Here is a 22467-nt window from a genome sequence, read left to right on the forward strand (position 1 = left end):
TCACCCGGGGGCCAGAAAGGTGAGCTGTAAAAATTCTTCCCTGACCTCTCTCAACGAGACGATCGAGCAAGCTCCTGGAAAATGTTTGTCTAATGGCTAAAAGCATTTACAGAGCAATAAACATGGGCTAAATACTTCATAGGAGAGACATGACTATAAGTAGAGTATACAAATAGTTACAGAGATTTTTTCTACATGGTAGGCCATTATGTGTTAGCTATCCCTGTAGTCTCTAATATGATATTTTTTAATAAGTGAATCATATAACAAAGCACAATTAAAGCTGCTTCGCAGCGATGAGGCGGGGCCAGGCAATTTCCGACAAGTTTAGGAGCAATAAGCGAGCGAATAGGAGGACAACAAGAAAGTTGACATTCCAATGTTAATTTTGTACATTCATATCGTATCATAAAACATTTGTAAAACATTTTGATGCATTGTAAGCTCGATTTTGATAATTCAACAATCTGGTCAATGAGTTTGTGAATTACAGTCTGAACATCCAGTGGAGCAAGTTGTGTGGTGTTAATTGATTGAAAAATGTGGGATGAGATATGTTTATTAATTTTTACAGGTTTTGTCTGCTTTTCTTCATAATTGACCATTAACTTCAGCAGCTGTGTACTCAGTCAGTTGCCAATCAATCGATTTAGTCATTGTAATCCTCGGCGGGGGCTGGGTAGGGTTGCCAACAGCGATGTCTCCGGAGCTTGCGTTGGATTGTGGGTAATGTAGTTTTCTCTGTATGTAGTGTTGGTTTCAGAGGACAGAATTAAACATATTTTTAAAAATTCAATTTTTGAGATAAAATTCTGAAATAAATCACACTACATCTTAGATATGTGGCCAATGTTGTCACTTTTTATGAGGATGATCAGACATTGATTTGGCGAGAATTAATAGGAACTGTATACAGAACTGTTTACAGTAAAACCTTTTGATGTGCTGTGGGCTCAATTGTTCATATTTCAATAATCTGTGAGGATCGTTTGGTACGGACCGTCTGAAGATACAGTATATCAATTTTGGTGTCAATTGAACAAAAGATGTGGGAGGAGATAGGTTTGATAGGTTTTACAGTTTATGAAAAAATCAGAGTGATGGACTTCAAAATTCCTGCAAGGTCAGAGTGTATGAAAGTTTTGTCTCACTTGGTACTACATTCATGTGGTTGTTTTACAGTGATGGCACCTATGGCTGATTTGTTATGATTTTTTAAAGTTTTAAACTTTAGACTGTTGCTGTAGCGCCACCTTCAGCTTTATTGACCTACAATGCAGATTGAGGACTTTGGGTATAGTACTGGAGCTATGTGCAAATGTTGGTGATTTTTTGTCCACAGGAAGTTAGACTTCAGTGGAAGATGGAGAATAATAATAATAAGTAAAACATTTTGATGCATTGTAAGCTCAATTTTGATAATTCAATAATCTGGTCAATGAGTTTGTGAATGACAGTTTGAAGATCCAGTGTAGCAATTTTAGTGTTAATTGATTGAAAAATGTGGGTTACAGGTTTTGTTAGCTTTTTTTTCATAATTGAACATTAACTTCAGCAGCTGTGTACTCAGTCAGTTGCCAATCAATCGATTTAGTCATTGTAATCCTCGGCGGGGGTTGGGTAGGGTTGCCAACAGCGATGTCTCCGATTCGTGGAGCTTGCGTTGGATTGTGGGTAACGTAGTTTTCTCTGTATGAAGTGTTGGTTTCAGAGGACAGAATTAAACATATTTTTAAAAATTCAATTTTTGAGATAAAATTCTGAAAAAAATCATACTACATCTTGGATTTGTGGCCAATGTTGTCACTTTTTATGAGGATGATCAGACATTGATTTGGCGAGAATTAATAGGAACTGTATACAAAACTGTTAACAGTGAAACTCTTTGATGTGCTGTGGGCTCAATTTTTTATATTTCAAAAATCTGTGAGGATCCTTTGGTAAGGACAGTCTGTAGATACAGTATATTCATTTTGGTGTCAATTGAACAAAAAATGTGGGAGGAGATATGTTTGATAGGTTTTACAGTTTATGAAGAAATCAGAGTGATGGACTTCAAAATTCCTGCAAGGTCAAAGTGTATGAAGGTTTTGTCTCACTTGGGACTACATTCACGTGGTGGTTTTACAGTGATAGCACCTATGGCTGATTTGTTATGATTTTTTTAAGTTTTAAACTTTAGACTGTTGCTGTAGCGCCACCTTCAGGTTTATTGACCTACAATGCAGGTTGAGGACTTTGGATATAGTACTGGAGCTATGTGCAAATTTTGGTGATTTTTTGTCCATGGGAAGTTAGACTTCAGTGGAAGATGGAGAATAATAATAATTATAATAATAATAATAATAATATAGGCAAATACAATAGGGTTCCGGCAGCTACGCTGCCTGGCCCCTAATAAGCACTTAGCAGAACAGGCTCATAGAGAATGCCGCAAAGCAGATGTAGGGAAACAGAAAGCAGAGAACCAAGAGTAAAAATGGGGTAGGGTTGGTTGGATAGGGACAGTTGGTGGGAAGGAGCTGGACACGAGGAAGGCAGGGGGCCTCTCCAGGAGCCATGGGGAGCCATTTGGAGGACCTTGGTCGGGGGGGGTGCTCTCCGGGACCTGATACAGGGTGGCCTGCCAGAGACAGGGAGGTGTCCACAGGACCTGTTTAGATTATAAGAGGACGAGACACTAGGGAGGAGGGAGGAGGACAGGGTCAGTGGCTGTACTGGACATCCACAGCAGACGCAGGGGTATCTATTGGACTCAGGGTGGTCTGCAGGTGACAGTGGGGCATCCACTGGACCTGGTTAGAAAACAGGAGGGAGAGGCACTAGGGAGAGGGGAGGTAGAAAAGGGTTAGTAGCACACAGAGCCATAAAAGCAACACAGATATTAAAACAGACCATGCCAGTCGCAGGGCAACCGGCATCTGTATATACATCTATATACTAAAAAACCACACTTACAGACAGAATGGATCTGGGCCATATACAGGCCAGATCTGGGCCTTGTGGCTTAGTTCCAGCCCATATATGGCCCAGAATTATTATACATCCGCTTGTTATCTGGGAAGCCATTGGTTAAATATTGGCAGAGGTGAGTATACAGTAGGTTTGAGCCCCAGACAGCCTTGTGTGAGGTTCTGTTCTTTGTGTGTTTTCAGGGAAGTCTGTGGGTATAGTCACCACCACTCGCGTGCAGCACGCCTCCCCCGGCGCCGCCTACTCCCACACCCCCGAACGAGGCTGGTACGGCGACGCTGACCTCTCTGCCGATGCCGTCGCAGGAGGCTGCCGTGACATCGCCTACCAGTTGGTCCACAACACTGAGATCAATGTAAGACACCAGGTTTAGCTCACTCCAAGACCCAGACGCCACAGAGTCACACACCAAGCCAGCGGTAGTGGGCATTGAAACGGTCTGTCGATAGTTCTGTTACGTGTAATGGCTTGTAATGGTCGGTACCCAAAACCACGCAGTCCTGTTGGGAAACACCATCCGGCTTTACCAGCTGTCAGTCACCATCCATGTCTCCTGCGATAGGTCATTCTTGGCGGAGGGCGGAGGTACATGTTCCCCAGTGGGACGGTGGACCCGGAGTACCCAACAGCGAAAGGAACCCGCCTCGACAACACTGACCTCACCAGAGTCTGGCTGCAGGGCAAAAAAGTAAATATTAAAACAGTAAAAATCTGTCATCTTCAACCATGACGGGCAGTCAGTACATCCAATCAGCTGTGACTACATCATAGGATAACTCTTGCGTAGCTCTCCCCAACGGATTCTTACTACCACCCAATTTTACCTCAACTGTTGGTACATGAATGTGTGTATGAAGAAGAAGAAAAAAACATATCCCTTACCTTAACCCTTTATATCCACTGGGCCAACCCCATCACCTAACCCAACTACATCCCTTACCCTAACCCAGGTTGGTATCCACTAGGCCAACCTTCTTGCCCAACCCCTAATCCCGTACCCTGACCCAAGTTGCCATCCACTTAGCCTACAGTACCAGTGGGGGGACCAACCCCTAACATCAATGTGCACCTAGCACTGGGACTGCTGGTGTCACTTGTTCTTATAAAAGGCTTTACTGACTACTAAATTACTAAAATGTAAATGCATGGTGCAGTGTTATTGGAGATATTGTAGAGGAGTTGGCACACATGATTATACTGGTAGGCGTCAATATTGCTAATAAACTGAATCACTAATCAACTAATCCTACCTGTACTGTATGTTTGCCTCCTCTGCCCCTTGTGTTTAGAACGCGCAATATGTGTGGAACAAAGCTGAATTTGACAGAGTCAACCCAGAGAAGACAGACTTTCTGATGGGTAAGTAGTCCAGGCATTTTATGACATAACCTTGAACAAATTGCAACAGAAATGATTTCAACTCTTATAGGAATTATTTCTGTTGCAATTTTTTCCATATTGACCTCTTTTGTCTCATAGAATGCCTGGACTAAAGAGTTTTTAGACTTCATGCTTCCTTCCAGGCACAGTTTCTGTACAGATTGTAGGATTGTAAAACAATCTGTTTCCTGCCATTTACTGAGTGATTGTAAAAATCTGATCAAAGTCTTACCATGGGCACAGACCTGCTCACAGTCTGTGTATCCGGGACACTGGACACACCCAGAACAGAACCTTCTCTCTACCAGACAGCAGGACTGTGATCTTTCCCTACAGTGCTGAGGTTGAGGTCGCGATCAGTGATGTTAGTGTTACCATTCATGTCCAGAAGAGGGCGCCCATGTAAATGAGGTGTGAGAATTAGCATTAGGGAGTATACACACAGATGCATGTTAAAAAGGGTATGATTTGGATTTCTGATGGATGTGCTCAATTTAACACTTACATAACTGTGAGTTGCATTTGGTATGTATGAAAAGTTCTTAATAGATACATATTGTTATTATCAGACTATGAATTTATCAGTATCCCCCTGCTCCCAGGTCTGTTTGAGCCAAGTGACACCCGCTACGAGCTGGAGCGTGACCCGAACATGGACCCCTCTCTCACCGAGATGGTGGACAAGGCCATCAAGATCCTCCGCAGGAACAGGAATGGATTCTACCTCTTTGTGGAAGATGAGTATCACTTCTCTGGAAGTCTACTGGTCAAATGTAGTTCTTGAGTGAGGATGTGAATAAACGTGACTCAGGCTGGAAGGAAGTGATTGTCTCTTGACCATTATTAGACCATTCAGTGAATAGTATACCTGAGGTTTGAAGTATAGAATATTGTGGTAGTAATGATTGGGGGTGTTCACTTTTACTACTTGATATGAATGAAATCCATTGAAAATTACAAAACTATTTCAGGAGGAGAACCATATAGCCTAGGCTAGGCCTACATATCAACATCTTCCTTACGGCTGTCTTTTGTACTTCAAGGGGGAGAATTGACCACGGTCACCATGGAAGCAATGCCAGACATTCACTATCGGAGGCAGTGGAGTTCGACCGCGCCATTGAACGGGCGGCTGAGCTGACCAGTGAGCTAGACACTCTGTCTGTAGTCACCGCTGACCACTCCCATGTCTTCACCTTTGGAGGATACTCAGAGAGAGGGAACCCTGTCTTAGGTGAACTGGACTTACAGTAAACTCTATAAAGCTGCAGCTACATTCAAATTCATATTTTATTGGTGATGATGACTTATACAAATATATATATATATATATATATAGATATAGATATATATCTTTAATGCTGTTGAAAGGTTGGATGAATTGTTGTTGTTGTTGTTGTTTTATATAGGATTGGCCCGGACTTTAGCTTCAGATAAAATGCATTTCACCACAGTCCTCTACGGGAATGGACCAGGCTACGTGATAGTCAACGGAAGCCGGCCAGATGTGAATGGCACTGATACATGTAAGTGCTGTCCAAGCAGCGCATCCCACAATGGGATAGTCAGACAAGCATATCTGATGAGCACCACCTAGTGGTGTAAAAAATAATTCCACATAATGGGAAATAAAAGTGGTTGTTATTACTGCGGATTCAGATTCTGATTAGCTGTGTGTAATTCTGGACACAAGCTTTTAATCTCCTCACTGCCTCTTTTCCAACTCTTATCCTTCATCAGCGAGCAAGGACTACACGCAGCAGTCGGCGGTGCCCCTGGGCTCGGAGACCCATGGTTCTGAGGATGTAGCCATATTCGCCAAAGGCCCCATGAGCCACCTGTTCCACGGGGTCCAGGAGCAAAGCTACATAGCCCACGTCATGGCCTACGCAGCCTGCATCGACCCCTACACAGACTGCCTTCTGCAGGAGCCAGACCATGCTGGAGCCCTGTACCCCAGCCTGGCGGTGCTTCTGTTGGGCCTCCTAGCTGCCCTCCTCTCGCTCGCTTCAGCCTGATAAGACATGTGGAGGGAGACCCAGCCATGATCAAAACACAAAATGATGCCATGTCCAACCCATAAGCACTCCTCCTTTGTACCTACTATAGTCTCCTTGATAGCACTGAGACAGTCAAGCTTTTGGCTTCATGGCTACACTCCATAAGCACATATTTCTATGCAAATGTTCATAAAAATATGCAGATGCTCATAACATTTTACATTATTTTTAATAAAACAATGAAATACATTTGTGAAAAGACAATTCATGTGGTTTGAAACGCTGTCTCTAGCAGACACCTTGTGTCCGCACACATAGCCCTACAGAGAGGCCTGGCAACCCCCTCCCCAGTAAAGCAGAGTCCTTAGTTCATTTGGGGGTTCTGAACCATCTCTGAACCATGTCCTGGAGTTGGGAATTCTGAACCCTGAAGTTGGGGCTTCTGAACCATCTCTGAACCATGTCCTGGAGTTGGGAATTCTGAACCCTGAAGTTGGGGGTTCTGAACCATGTCCTGGGGTTGGGGGTTCATAACCATGTCCTAAAGGATCACCTGGGTTTTCAGCGAGCCTGTTGGGAGCACATGGAAGCATTCCACATCTGGAGAATAGCCCCATCTGCAGGGGGAGAGGAGGAAGTGCCACTTCAACTGGTGTGGTAGCAACATACTGTTGTGGTAGCAACTATACTTTTATTCTTAGTATTGATCAAGTGCCCATCTCCACTTAGCCATTGTTGATGGTTACGCAATAATTCAATACATGGAATACATGCTAGGATTACACAGGTTTCTCAAGGCTGGGGGACACGTTACCCAAAACAGGATGAAGATTCAACCCTAGAAACATTGTTACCCAGGAGCCTGTCCATATGGGTTGTCCAGGCTGGTCCAGGCTAGGATGTGGAGGCAGTGGTTCTCTACTGTGCTCAAGTCACACATGTTGGGGGTCACATCCTCATCCTGTACAGTGGTACCCTACTGGGCAGGGTGTCCAGGTAAATTTTGATCTGTGCAGTGTCGGAGTACCAAGAAAAACATATTTGAGAGCTGCAGGTACTTTTGCAACAAATTTGTGTTGTTTAGGAGGCGACCCATTGAGGTGAAGTGACACATGAGTGACACCCATATCAAGACTTGGACATTCATACTTTGGCGAGTAACAGTACGTGTTCGGACATAGTGGACTGAACTCAGCTAATGTGTGTTGTCTCTCAATGCTATGTTACAGGGATATGCACTATCCCTGAGCCCTGATACAGGTCTACCTACGCCTATAGTGGTACCTGGCTGGAACTGCCAGCTCGGCTGCAGCGGCAGACACCACAGTGGCTCATCAGTGGCCTTGGGTCCCATAGAGACCACCCAGGGCACTGTGGAAGACAGCAATAAGAGGTACATGCTCCTCCTCTGCAGACAGTCCCATGGGTTGATGATGAGTAACCTGGGAAGCTCCGACAACCGACTGGGAGCTTAATCCAACAGGATAGGATAGCCGTCCTTCTGACTGAACTCTACTGCACTAGCGGAAAGGGCAAAAAGCAGAAGGCTTGTTAGAGTCCAGATAGGAAGTCTATATTTGGGCAGGTTCAAACACCCCTTCTAATGTCAAAGACAAGACTCTGTTTTCCTTACATTGCACCACTTACTCATTAAACAGGAATTCGCAAGCAGTAATGATATTTTTTACACCTGCTCTAATTGGCAAACGTTGCCTCTCTCTTTTTTCTCTCTCTCTCTCTCTCTCTCTCTCTGTCTCATACACACATCCCCAATATATATAATTAATTTCTAAACGGTTTGTATTGGTTTTGAATAAGTGCATCCATCCATCATCCAAGTTAGCAGAACCTTCATTGTTTGGGGCAGGTTGTAACAGGTGTGGTTTAGCTACAGTAATTACAATGAGTACAAAGCAAACCTATACCGCTTGACCCTAAATGTTCTCTCTTGCAGCTCTGTCTTTTTGATCATATCTACTACTTTAACTTGAGAAACTGAACATGAGACAAATTTTAGTAATAATATTAACAGGTCCGTTTACAATTAAATTTGTTTCTGAGCACACTTTGTGGAATCTGAACTCTCTGTTGTGGCATAGCTTTAGAACAGAGCCCACATAGTGGCGCTACTGAACCATATACAGGAAAAGCTTGGCTACACAGACAATAAAAACCAAAGCACGTCATCTTGAGGTGTGGCAAACTATTCAATAACAGATGACTGTGTCTTTGACAGACAGTGATTCAAGCATGCCCAATTCTCCCTCTCTCTCTCTCTCTGTCTCTCTCTCTCACACACATACACGTACACAATGACGCAAACACACAGTATACACTTACGCATGATGTCTATGATGACACAGTGGATTGGTAAATGCATCACAAGATACTGTACACCACTATCATTACATCAGACTTCCGCCCTCTGTTGCAGGATATAAACTTCTGTTAAAACAGGCGTGTATTACACTGGCTACTGATAATAGTGGGTGAGTAGGTCTGTATTGATTTTGAATAAGTGCATCCATCCATCATCCAAGTTAGCAGGACCTTCATTGTTTGGGGCAGGTTGTAACAGGTGTGGTGAGTTTAGCTACAGTAATTACAATGAGTACAAAGCAAACCTATGCCGCTTGACCCTAAATGTTCTCTCTTGCAGCTCTGTCTTTTTGATCATATCTACTACTATAACTTGAGAAACTGAACATGAGACATATTTTAGTGATAATATTAACAGGTCCGTTTACAATAAGGGAAAGGGACAATAGATTACTCACTTTACAATGGACTGTTATAGATTTATTAAGTATAGGCCCTAAGGTAATACAGTGTAAAACTACTAAGGAACTTGGTAACCCTTTAGAATAACTATATAATAAATAGTTAATAGATCATTCACAGTCTGTTAGTTAATAGTTATTCATGATCTGTTAAACATTTGTTAATAGTCAGTTAATGATTTACAACTATCCCTTATACAGTAGTCAATAGATCATCCACAAATGTGTTTTTTTTTATTAACAAAAAGGACAAACAAGGACACTACACACACAGAAAAAGCAAAAACAAATACCAACAACAACACCAAAGACACAAAATATGACAAGGAAAAAAATATCTCAGTACTGATCATCATTATAATACTTCTGATAAACTTGGCCTTAATCCACAAACTGTTAGTTAATGAGTTATTAATCACTTGTTAAACGGTTCTTGATAGTTGGTTAATTATTTAAAACTACACCTTACAAATAACTAATATATCATGAACAAGTGATTAAGCAACTACTTACAAATTACTTGTTAAGTATTTGTTAATAGTTGATCCACCTACAGTAGGCCCCATCTGGTCTTCCATCAGGGGACCCATCTAAACACAAATTAATAAATGTTAATATATTTGATAATTCCATGTTCATGAGTTATAGACCTTTTTGGGACATTATTCTAATGTTGCAACTATTACTCATTTACTAACTGCAGTGCACAGATGGATGGATGGATGGATGGATGGATGGATGGATGGATGGATGGTTGGATGGATGGATGGATGGATGGATGGATGGATGGTTGGTTGGATGGATGGATGGATGGATGGATGGATGGATGGATGGATGGATGGATGGATGGATGGATGGATGGATGGATGGATGGATGGAAAGAAAGAAAGAAAGAAAGAAAGAAAGAAAGAAGAGTTGCAACTTAAGAATAATTTCCCAATACGTTCTATGAACTATTGACATGGTCTTTACAAATATATTCATTAAACTTTACATAATGATTTGTTACTCACTTCTAAATATTTATTAATTTGTGTTTAGATAGGTCCCCTGATGGAAGTAACCTGACGCACCAGATATTTTGCTTTGCATAACCTTCAGGGAACCCTCCTTTGGAAACCGCTCCTCGCTGTCATAAACCCGCCCAGCGTATTTCAAATTCCTCAGAGCCAACTCTGATTGGTGAGATCGTTTTCTGATTAGGCTTCGAGAGTATCAAGACTGACTTGTAAGTAACAATGCAAGCTCGCGACATCAGGATGGTCTCACAAGGCTATGATGGAAGGCCAGAGGGGGCCCGACTGTAGGTGGATCAACTATTAACAGATACTTAACAAGTCATTAGTAAGTAGTTTACTTATTGCTTATTCATGATCTATTAACTATTTATAATTGATAGTTTTAAATCATTAACCAACTATTAGCAAACATTCAACAAGTCATGAATAACTCATTAACTAACAGTTTGTGGATGATCTGTTAATTATTTATAAGGGGTAGTTATTCTAAAGTGTTACCAGGAACTTCCCTCTGAATGTAAGGGAATACTTTCTACTTGAAATTGCAACAAACATGTTTGTTGCAATTTTTGTCCTAAATTATATTTTTGGGGTATATATTAATGTAATGGTCATATATCTTAATACATGGATTGTCCTATTCCTGCTAAAATAACATCATGGTGCTTAGCATGGTTCATAGGTCATGCTATCTTAGAAACATACAATGTGAGTGAAGAGGAACTATGTGTTGCTACAGTAAAATTACTCCCATTAAGTAGTTGAAGTCAAAAATTCTGGCGTTGGTCAAGCTGATGTTGAGAAATCATTTGTTTTTCCTGGCATAAACCTCCGGGCACCACCTCAGTTATTCAGATAGAATAAACATACAGTAAACCACACCTGCCAGCATTCTAAGCAAACAAGGTGAGTCATACAGTAGGCCTAAGCTTGTTTTGACATGTAGTGATGACACATAAAAACTACTGGAGATAAATGACAATCAAGGCATGTCAGGTCTAATAGCCAAGGGAGTCTGTAGTAAATGGACTGCACTTAAATAGCACTTTTATCCAAAGCGCTTTACAACGAAGGCCTCTCATTCACCCATTCACACACACATTCACACACCAATGGCGGCTGCCATACAAGGTGCTAGCCTGCTCATTGGGAGCCGTTTGGGGTTCAGTGTCTTGTCCAAGGACACTTCGACATGTTGTCAGGAGGAGTCGGGATTCAAACCTCCAACCCTATGATCACAACCCGCTCTACTTCCTGAGCTACAGCCGCCCCAGTCTAGAAGCGATAACTGTACTGTAGATGGATTGTTCCCTCCGCCCCAGTGTCAAAAAACACAAAAACTACCAGACCGATTTTCATGAAACACGGTGGAAGGGTGTAGCATGAGCCAACTTAGAACCCAATACATTTTGGAGCAGATTCGAATCACGCGACGGGTCCAGGAACCGCTCAACGGCCATTCACCTCCGTAAAAACTACCAGACCACTATTCATGAAACTCGGTGGAGGGGTGTAGCATGGGCCAATTTAGAAAACAAATTCAGTTGCAAAATTTGCTGAACAAAGGTAGCACTACTACATGGACATCTTTTTCATCATTGGCCGTATTAGAACATGCTTCAACCCAAACATTATTACAAGCTGCTTTGGATAAAAGCATCTGCTAAACTACAAGAAAGAAAGAAAATAATTTTGTATTTTTTGCTTATTTTTTTTAGCTGACAAGGAGCAGATGAGTTATGACATATCTGAAGAATTCCTGTCAGTCACTGTTTAACAGACTTGATAGCAGAGCATAAGCTTCAGGCCAGTGAAAGCCTGTTGGGTTGGGTTCATACCTGTGGAGGGGAGAAAGGAGTGGTTGTCACATGTTCCAGCTGGTTCCTTTGCTTCTACCTACGAGCTCCATTTAAGGAAGCGCAAATTTGCAATCGCTGCGACCACTTACGCATGTGCAACCAGACCAATTTTTTGTGGACCGACAGTGAGCTAAAGAGCTGCTGGTCATCGCTAAAAAAATAAATAAAAAAATGTCATTTTAGACCATGTAATGAAATGGCCATGTGCCGTTGACTGAATGGTGAGTACTAGTAATGTCTTCCTACCATCTGTATATTTGCTTTCCTTGTATATTGTATGGTATGTTTCAAACTTATTCTGTTAACATTTCAGCTTGCAGGATGATGCCTCACAAATGGTGATAGAAAGAAATACAAAGGACATGCAGTGACATTCTTAATAAAACAGTAATTTATTTTCGACTGAAAACTAAAATCGTCAGAACAGCACATTACAAGGGCATTGTTAAGATATTTTCTCCAAGGCTCAGTGATCACGTTCATACAGTACACTTGGCATGTACACGGCATCTCCTTCAAACGAAAAGTAAAGAAAAACCCAGCTGCAGAAGGTGAAATCCAAGCTCATCCCAGAAAGATGACTGATTGTACAATTATAGACCATTTTGGTTTGGTTCTAAGCCACAAAGAATGAACCAGGTCACCCCTGACAGGAGACGCATGGTACAGGAGGCACAAAAGACATGTAACAAGGACAGGACATACCATAATATGCTCATACAGAATTTACTGGGTTCAAACTGGAGTTGTGTGAAATGTACAATAGTTTCCATTTTTTTAAGGTATCTAGTTTTCTTTTCAGCAAAGTAGGTGTTGGTACACTACAATCAGAATCTAAATGTTGCATTCATTAAATACATAAACAGTTGCAATGTAACAAAACCTTTTTATGCATATGAAATTTAAAACACCATTTACATGAACAAAAAGATGGCTCACTTCATTTTCTGACTAGTGTGTTCCACACTAGATCTTCCCTCCATTTCAACAGGCATTTTTATCTCCAATTCTCTCCTACCCCCCTCTCCTCTTTTCTTTCTCTCTCTCTCTCTCTGCTCCATTCTTTCACCACCGTTCACAGACTGACTACTTATGTTGTGAGAAGAGTGCTGGATAAAAACATGAGGTAAGAAAGTGGTTTGATTATAGATCATGCAGAACATGCTAAACAGCAACAAAAAAATGACGTGAAGGAGGAAGTAAAAAAAACAAAAACAAAGAGTGCATACAATTTTAAAGAAAAAAAAAAGAAAAAAAGAAAAGAAAAAAAGACTTACACAGCTTTGTGTCTTTGGTTACAAAGTAGGTTGAACAATTTCACAGCTTTTCACCCCCAGCCCAAAAAGAAAATATGCGAAAGTAGAATTCTATAAGGTTGGGGAAATATGGCAATTCTCTTTCTATTTTTCAACAAAGAAACTATTGCAAAGTAAGTGAACAGCTTTCTTCATCAAAATATCCCACTGAAGATTAAGATTTCATATCTCAAGAACTTCTCCTGTACAAACCCTCCATGCTCTTAATACTTTACACTCTTTACAAAAATTTACATTCAACCTGGATTTCATCTAATGCAAGTTAACTGCCTTTAGTGTTATGCTATGCCACTGGGAAATTGCCTTGTTACGGAACTTATTGCCTACACAGGAACTACTTGTTGCAATATAGACTAATGGATTACCTGACCAATTATCTATCATACCGAAAGGCCAACAATATTTTTTTTTTTAATAATAGAAGTATTTCTGTGATATTGTTCATTAATATTATGAAAATAGCAGCCCTGAAATAAATAAATGCAAACAGTAAAACCGAACTAATGAGGGTTTTGTGATTGATGTCCAAGTACGGTGAATCTGGGAAAAATATCTACACTTGCAGCATTAACAAAAGCAAAGGCTCACGATTCACCCTGTGTTTGTGGGTGAATCCAGTCCTCTTGCCTCAGTCTTCTTTTCTCCTTCTCTCACTCTCTTTCCTCTGGCCACATGTAGCCCAGAGGTGGGGGGGAATTGGAGGACAATCCATAGCCTCCTTGGATGTTTGGGGACAACCCCCGGCCGAGTTCTCTGGCTTCTTTGACCAACCCCCAGTTCCCGGTTTCACCCGCCACCAAATCAAGCTGTGAGCGATCCATCGCCTCTCTTGCCCCGCGTGGCGGAAGTCTCCGCTGCGCTTCCCTATGGCCAGTCTCCAGCCACGTTAGTTGCACGGCCAAACGGACGCTTTCACAGGATAACAGACGATTGTCTAATACTGGGAAGGCCCTGACAGCAGCGCACACACACCAAAGCATGGCTCCTCACGCGACTCGTAGACTAGGGCGGCAAACAAGGCTGATTGTGTTGCTGTTTTTTTTTGTTTTTTTTTGGTCCAAAAAAACTTCAAAACAAACAAAAAAAAACGAAACATATCAAAAGCAGATCTTTTTTTTTTTTTTAAGTAGCCGAGATGGAGGTTGTTTGCTTTGTGGGGTCCCCTCCCCCTGTAGTGGAGGGAGGTGTGTGAGTCAGGGGCAGGGGATCACGCTGAGGTGACGTTAGGCTGTTGGGGGGCGCTGAGGGCCTGGGCCCCTTCCTGGTGGTGTCCCAGGGGGGTGGGGGCGGTGGCGATGGGCTGCTGGGGCGGGGAGGTGCTGCCGGCAGGGCTGAGCTGGGTGGACAGCTGGGTGAGCTGGTCATTGTTGGCCAGGGACTTGAGCACGGCGTTCTCCCGCTCCAGTACAGAGTTCCTCTCATACAGCTCCTTGATCTGCTCCTTGAGCACCTCCACCTCCTCGCGCACGGCGTACATCAAATGGCTCTTCACCAGGTCCTGAGACAGACGGACAGAGCGGGGGAAACAGGACACTGATATTAGCTTTCAGTTTCACGCCTGCACACTGTCAAACCAATACAAAGCAATGTGTGACTTGTTTTACTGGTGGAATGTAAGCACTCATTGTACTGGAAATAACCTTGAGTTAGGTTGAGACATTTATCATTGTAATTGTACATTACTTCAAAGTATAGGCTAATTTGAGCGAATACTTCTCAGTGACACAGTAGGCTACAACACAGAGAGAACAGAGATGGTTCAAGATAAACCCACCATTGCCTGCTCGATCTTGTTGTCGATGGCTACAACACTGGCACCGGATGCACTGTAAAGAGAGAGAGAAAAATAATGTAACCCAACTGTAAGAAGACACTCCATTCCTTGGAGCAGAATCATCAAACATCCATTCATACCATCCGCAAAACATTCCTGTGTTTTCCATGACGGCTGCAATTAGTAACAATTTCAAAGAATTTCACAGCCAGCCTACTTCTGGGTAAAACTAATAATTTGACTTCCCATGGTTAAATGGTCCCATCCTAAATGTTCCAGTGAATTCGAGTTTGAAAGTTCACACATGGTACCTGCTCATTCACCGGACTGCCATGGCTTTTATATACACATGCATACATATTTAGAATATACTGTCACAAGGTTGTCTTGATCATCTTATGATCTGCTTGGTTTACATGAAAAGAAAGTATGTGGCCGTCCCAGATGTTGGTGGGGTCAGCAGTAGGGTGAGAGAGAGTAGTAGTAAAGGTCAAGAGGTGAGGGCCAGAGGGTTCATGTGAAATTCGTCCACCCCTTTGTACACTCCATTGTGTGGAACACAACGTTTGGCGATACAGTGTGCACTTTCAATAGGCGGCAATAATCCTGCGGCAATAAGCCACCGGTAACGCACAAACCTCACTCACATGACGCATTTGAACTGAACAGCACAATGCAGCACACACCTCTACGGGGCCCCATGAGCCTCGTGGGCACACCCTGTAATCACTGAAAAATCTGGCAAAACGGTGCACCCAAGAGATCAAATCCGTATTACGAGATAAACGGTACTATATCACTTACAGTGCTTTAAATGGCAATTGATAGGGATCAACCGCACCCACATGAAACAACTGAAGCATGGGAGAACAAGGTGATGTCGGATTGTTATTGGAGCGTAAATCTATATTTCCGCTTTCCCATTCAAAATAATGTTACTGTAGCCTATGTGACGGTGCGTTTTCCATGCAAATGTTTAGAATGCGCATGTGAAACTATGTAATGTAGAAACGATTGAAAACGTGGTACAGTTTGCTATATAAAAAAAGAATACAATTACTATTTCTTCACTCCAAGTGTATCTCCCTTCTTATATTTCCAAGCATTCTTCCTCAACGATGAGCCTTTGAAAGAGTATCCGCACAAATGCTTTGTTGTAAAGAGGCGATCTTTTTACAGTCTAGTGGCATTTTAGTGTATGGCGATTCCCAATCATATAAAACACATAATACTCACTTCGTCAAGTGTCCAATATCTGGTTATTACATCTGAATGAGATAAATGTCGGGTTTTAGGCGAGTTTGCCCAATAAATGATTTTTTTTATTCCTGGATTACACGCTGCTACCGCCTCTGGACAACACCACCCAGAGAAGCTTGACGGAACAAAGAGTCTGCGCGCTACAGGCCGCTAGAAGGAGCTCTGGCCAAGGCTTTCTGTTCTACAGAACATTTTGTGCCGCTCTAATAATGTTGGCATAATGTTGCTTCAAGTCAGTTACAACTTTTCTGCATAGATATAATAGGGCTTAGCCTATAACTTTAGTGTCGCTTTGTGGATTCATTGAGACCCGTAAATCAAACTAAATCAAACTCAAATGCCGCAATAGGAGAACATAATCTATTTGAAAACCCGCTGTTTAGACTTTTGACTGAAGGCAGATCAGATGGGTGGCGGACGTGCGGAGACATCGCCAGCTGCAGTGTTAAATGCCAGCCGAAGGCTCTTTAGTCTACATGTAGCCTACCATTACCTATACAAAACGATATACCGGTAATATTATTAAGTATAGGCTATTAAAGTTCATATAATAGCCCAATTTGTACGCGGACAACGACTAACACATGTGAAGTTGTAGCATACATTCTTTTCTTGGGCATACTATTCTCAATGAAATACAATTAAAGCCCAGTCAACTGGACATGTTTCAATGGTTTAGTACACAAACGCAATACAATATGAAAAGCCTGCGCTTTAGCCATACCGTATGCTCTTAAAAACTGAGGATACACTACAAGATATTATGACCGATTTTATATACGATTCACAATCCTGCCGAGTCTGTCCTAGTCAGCATAAGTCTGCACTAGTTGTAAGTGTATGAGGGGTACAGATTTAAATCGGCAGGTGTATGATGAGAACAGACTTCTCCCGATCCGAGTCGGAGCACATCAAACATGCTTGATATTTTTTAGTGTAAACTCGTCACTCATTGGTCCAGTCGTTAAATGTGCGATAGTTTTTCAGTTGTCATACAAAAATCAGCAGAAGCCAGTCGTCTAGTGTATACTCCCAGTCACTTCATAATCTGTTAAGATTGTATAAATCTTCTAGTGTATCCGAGGCTTAACGCACACAAGCTACAAGTAACAAGGCATGTTGTGCAGAAATTGCAGACAATTACCTGATGCATCTTGGCCGGTAGGAAACCAAATGTCCTGAATATGTAGGTGAGGATCCTGGCGAACAGGTAAGACTGTAACTCATTTTACATCGCATATTGCCAAATGTGTCCAACAGTTCTCAGCAAGTCACAAACTATCACGGTTTCTCTTGAGATCGACGGACAGGCCAGTGTATAGTTTGTAGTGCGAGTGTCGACACTCTTAAAAGGACTTGTTCAAGAGAATGTAAGGGGAGGAGCTGGGCGTGTTGCACTCGGCTCTTCATTCACCCATGTGAAAAGGAACGCGATTAGGCTAAATTACTTGATTAACAACTCATTGTTGCCAAAAGTCACAAATGAAGTCGTAGGACTGGGTAAATCGCCACTTAAACTATAAAAAGATGCTGCCTGAAGACATACCTCACAGGTATGCAACCCTTCGATCAAACGATCACTCTTTGGAAACGCAGATTAATTGCACGCAGACAGATTTGCGTTGATTAGCAGATTGATTACATTTTAGCACTTTTATCCGTTTAATAAGTCAAAATGCTACTTCGATGTGTTTCTGAAGTGGACGTAGCCTACGTGCGGAAGGACACGCATACTCGTAATAGGCTACTTTATGCACGTCTTCCTATAGAAGACAATATAGGGCCAGAGGGGGCGCGCGCCGTGGGGCCAAAAGAGCTGCATTCCTGATCTAGAGATGTCTTTGCTCCAATCTGGCCGTAGATAAACAAGGAAAGAACATGACATTCTTCACTCTGAACAAGCCATTAGTGTGTCCAGGACAAGGAAGATGAAGAATGCCCATATCCATTTCGAAAAACAGTGACAGTAGACTTGGTTTTAAATTGGCTTCTCCACCTAATTAGGAGACTGGCCAGGAAGGGTTAAGAGGTCTGGGATAGACACTAGCAGCAAACTTAATTTTGTTGCCAATCAGCTTCCAAGGAAAACAAAGCAAGCTGTAGATTTCATTCAAGGAGGAAACATGGAGGGTTTACGTAAGGGCTGCTCGCTGTGTCACCCACAACAAGGACCCTCACCACGCCGGCCACAACAGTGCACACATGACACCCCCCAACAAAGTCCCTGGGACCACAACACGACACATTCCAGCTCTCCCGTCGCCCCCCAGCTCTGACCTCAATACCAAAACAATGATTGCACGTGTGTGTCACCCCCACAACATACCTCAACCCTATCACACACATACTGCGGCAACATGCCATTCAAGTCACCCCCCAACGAGGATCGGTGGTCTCAAACATCCGGCATTCTGGGTTCGGGATTTTGAGCAGAAAACGGGGATACTAAAACACAAGGACACGTGCAGTGTGGGGTAGAGTGCTGTCTCTCCACCCTTCCCCCTCCTCTCTGGTTTATCACATGATGGCTTTTGGAGACAAGAATCCAATGTGTTGTCCATTAGGGGCAGATGCGCAGGCACACTTTCCCCTCCAAACACATACAAACACACCCCAGGACGATGCAGCTGAACAAATCATAATTCAGTTCTTCAGTGGTACCCCCCATCGGGGCATGGCTCTCCAATGGGAGAGGGGGGGGGCAGCAACAACAACACAAGAACTCACTGACTGACGAGTCTTTCTTACTCTTTCGTATGCAGAGACCTCGTCTTGTCCCCACTGTTAGCATGGCCTTGGCCATTCCTCCCAACAGCTGCAATACAGAGGTTAAACCAGGTGGTGTCAGCAGAGACTTCTAGACGCCATTACCCTTTTCACCTCTTATAAAAAGTTAAAGAATGACTAGGTGCTTACAATGAGAAAGTACCACTAACTATGACTTTAGTCACAATAGTCAACTATTCACAATTAGTTATTAATTTACCAAACAGGAGTGTCTGAATGTAAGGTCATACGTTTTTTGCTTGGTAAAGTAAACATTTGAATGAAAAAATACTAGGTTTACTTTACTATCTAATCCCCCCTTGTTGATGGTGCCCCTCATTTATGCACAAAGAGCACAGTGTAAATGGGCACAGAGGGGGATCTATGAGGGCCTGTGTTTATCCTTCTACTTAAGATACTCCATTAACATTCAAATGTTACAATTATGCTATGCATGGAGCCTTGAGTCTGCCATAAGACGGTCAACATTGAGTGATTTGACAGTGGAGCCGTCTTGCACCACACTTTGCTTGTGGAAACTTATTTGGGGACAGGTTCTCGGAACTCCAGGGCATGCACACATCCAAATGAATGACCTGGTTCCAGCCAGGACAGGGCGTGTTAAGGACACACACATACGTACAACCACGCAAAACCCAACACGTGACTGTTACAGGACCAAACAGGCTTGGTTCTCATCTTTGCTGACACGCACGCACACTCACACTTTAACGTAGAAACAGAGGAACTTAAACATGGAAACGCGGGATGGTACTGGAGAAGAATCTTGAATATCTACTCTTGTCTCCATTCCTTTGAAATGGGTGGCCATCTTTCCGAAGCCGACAATTGAAGGATGTGGTGAATTGAATGTGTTCCTCTGAAGTTTTTTTTTTTTCCTGAGGCTGTATTGTTGAGACATGTCATACTTAGTTGATGTTAACAATGGAAACTAGGAAACAGAGAGAGAGGAGCGGGGGGTAGAGAGACGTCACATGCTCCGGCCCGCATGGCAGAGCCGGACTGGTAACCGTGTTATTCATCCATCAGAGTCTTGGGTAGACCCTTCCTCCCCTGCCATCCAGCTTCCCTGTAAACAGACCATTAGGAGCTGAGCTGATGCAGGGTCACTGGCTCACTAGGCTGTTGCATAATCTCCTGGTGCACCAGCAACAGCTGCTGCTGTCTGCAGATGTCCCCCGATGTAGCACTGGGAGACTTCCCTGCTGTCCTCCCTAAACACAGCAGTACAACACTGGGGGGGGGGGGGGGCGTTTGATGGCCAGGAATGGGGGCGAGTGGGAGTGTGTAGAAAACCAGGGCGAGTCTGTGAAGGATGGGTGCATCGAGGGACTGGAGGTGTACTGCAGTAGACGATCTGAGGTACACCAGTTCGATCCAGCACACACATACTCAAGTTACATCTAATCTGCTGTTAATAAGTGGCACGCAGTTTTAGCCTACGTTGGAGCTAAAATAACTTCCAGCTGGGGAGCTTGTTAGATGGTGGAGAATACTAGCCTCATGAGACCATGCCGATCTTGCAAGCTCACGTTCTGTTTCTCTCGCAAATCAGTCTGGACTAGCTCCAGATCCGGTTGTGCCCAATCAGAAAATTATCTAAACAATCAGTGTTCTGTGAGGAAAGACTAGCAGCCACGCCAGGCGTGGTTTAGGTGTGACGACAGAGAGAAGCACTGAAGTTAGCTCGTTATAGACGGTGATAGACAGATCACCTGCTTGTATGTTTTGAATGTGCCTGCTCTTTTCCAAACCGTTTCCAATGGAGCTTTCTCAGCTTGTTGTGTGAAACAAACAAATATATGATGCGTCAGGTTAGGAACATACCCTGCCAGAGAGCGAATGTGACCCCCCCTGGATCTTGTAAGGATATGAGATGATATCGGGCCTGGCGTAACGTGACCATTAAACTCCATGAGGGGGCACATCTATAAAGTCTTCCAATCATCAACTACCCTCTTGTGCTATGATGCTCCCAAAAGTCAGTTTCAATAATGTCTGCTTTAGGCTTTCTAATTTTTGTTGACGAAATCGTGGGGTTCTTCCTACCTCATCGCCTCTAACCTCCACAGCCCTCCTCCATCCTGGATTGGCTGCGGTGCATAATGGAGCAAACCTAGCACCCTGCTGCTAATGAGCCTGGCTGTATTCAGCAGAACATTACCATACAAGAATCAGAGACATTGCCTAATCATAGCACCTTTCTGCTAATGAGCCTCAGTATTGAGCAGATCGTTACCATAGGATCAGGGACAGAGCCTCATTTGGCTCGGCCTCTCTGAAGTGGAGGTGCTCCAGGCACACTACACTGCAAAATATTGTAGCTTAAAACATGCCTCTAAATACATATCTCCTCTATTAAATCTCACCTCAAGACACTGGGCTTCTCCATGCGCACTGCCGGCAACCACGATCGGCCAGGCTGGTAAAAGGGCAGCGGTCAAGGGCAGGGGACTAAGTTGCCAGGATGAAACTGCTTTAACCAAGGTGCCTTCTAGGGTCACGGCTCTAACGTAAGTGTTTTAAATCCGGGCATGATCCATGGCCCCTCCCCACACCCCGGAATGATCTGAGTGCTTTCCTGTGTCACATCCATCTGGGGAATGGAGGGATAGGTTTAGCAGTGGAGGCGCAGTGTAATCAACTAAAAATTATGTACTTACTGCTACGTGTGCTCCATAACAGGACCTGGAATTTAATTGAGGTTGGGGGGCTCTGGGAGGAAATGCACTGCTGGCGGTTGGCAATTACAATAGGGGAGTTCTGTTCTAATTGGGGCTACCTCAGAGGTAAGGAGTGTTGGTTTTCTGTAATGAAATCTTAACAACCTTACATCACCATTGGGAGCCATTGTGGTAGGAGAGAAACAGGGGCATTAATAAGGTGCATCATTAACAAAATCTCATTCTTTTCCACAATCCAAGTTTCCCTTTCTTGATAATGAAATTTTTGTTTCCCTGTCATAAACATGTGCCGCATGCCTGGTCTGGATCAGATCACCCACTGCAGCAGAGTACTGAGTTACTAGTCAGGTGCACTTACTCCAAATATAAATCTTTCCTCGTTTTACAGCCCATAATCATAAAGTCTTTCACTTGGGACTATGGGCAGTAAAATGGCCTCTGCTGCTTTCGTTAGGGCCAGCTATATTTTTGGTGCTGCAACCACCATTACAATGATCCCATTCAGTGGGCCAACCAGTAGCCTAAGAGGAATGTTTACAAATGCAGTGAGTGCGACCTGTAATTCAGTTAGGCTGCCAGAAAGTGAGTAACCTCTCTCTCTTTGCTTGTTACAGGCTTTCTTAAAACAGCGGAGA

At 43.1% G+C, this 22467-nt stretch overlaps 2 protein-coding genes across 2 annotated transcripts in view; one reads left to right on the forward strand and one right to left on the reverse strand.

The window, feature by feature from the left end:
* The window catches only part of alpi.2 (alkaline phosphatase, intestinal, tandem duplicate 2), a 10896-nt gene extending 4378 nt beyond the window's left edge, over positions 1-6518 (forward strand). Inside the window, exons 5-11 of the mRNA XM_084436367.1 lie at positions 3156-3328; positions 3536-3661; positions 4263-4332; positions 4956-5090; positions 5396-5587; positions 5763-5879; positions 6094-6518. Of these exons, the coding sequence (XP_084292493.1) occupies positions 3156-3328; positions 3536-3661; positions 4263-4332; positions 4956-5090; positions 5396-5587; positions 5763-5879; positions 6094-6371 (1091 nt within the window). The 3' untranslated portion in view covers positions 6372-6518. The remainder of the gene's footprint in view (positions 1-3155; positions 3329-3535; positions 3662-4262; positions 4333-4955; positions 5091-5395; positions 5588-5762; positions 5880-6093) is intronic.
* Positions 6519-12416: 5898 nt separating this feature from the next.
* tsc22d2 (TSC22 domain family 2) overlaps positions 12417-22467 on the reverse strand; it is a 38784-nt gene continuing 28733 nt past the window's right edge. The window contains exons 2-3 of the mRNA XM_084461746.1: positions 15102-15153; positions 12417-14825 (exon numbers count right to left, since the gene is read on the reverse strand). Of these exons, the coding sequence (XP_084317872.1) occupies positions 14535-14825; positions 15102-15153 (343 nt within the window). The 3' untranslated portion in view covers positions 12417-14534. The remainder of the gene's footprint in view (positions 14826-15101; positions 15154-22467) is intronic.

This window comes from Borostomias antarcticus, assembly GCF_949987555.1.
Source record: "Borostomias antarcticus genome assembly, chromosome: 3".
NCBI lineage: Eukaryota > Metazoa > Chordata > Actinopteri > Stomiiformes > Stomiidae > Borostomias > Borostomias antarcticus.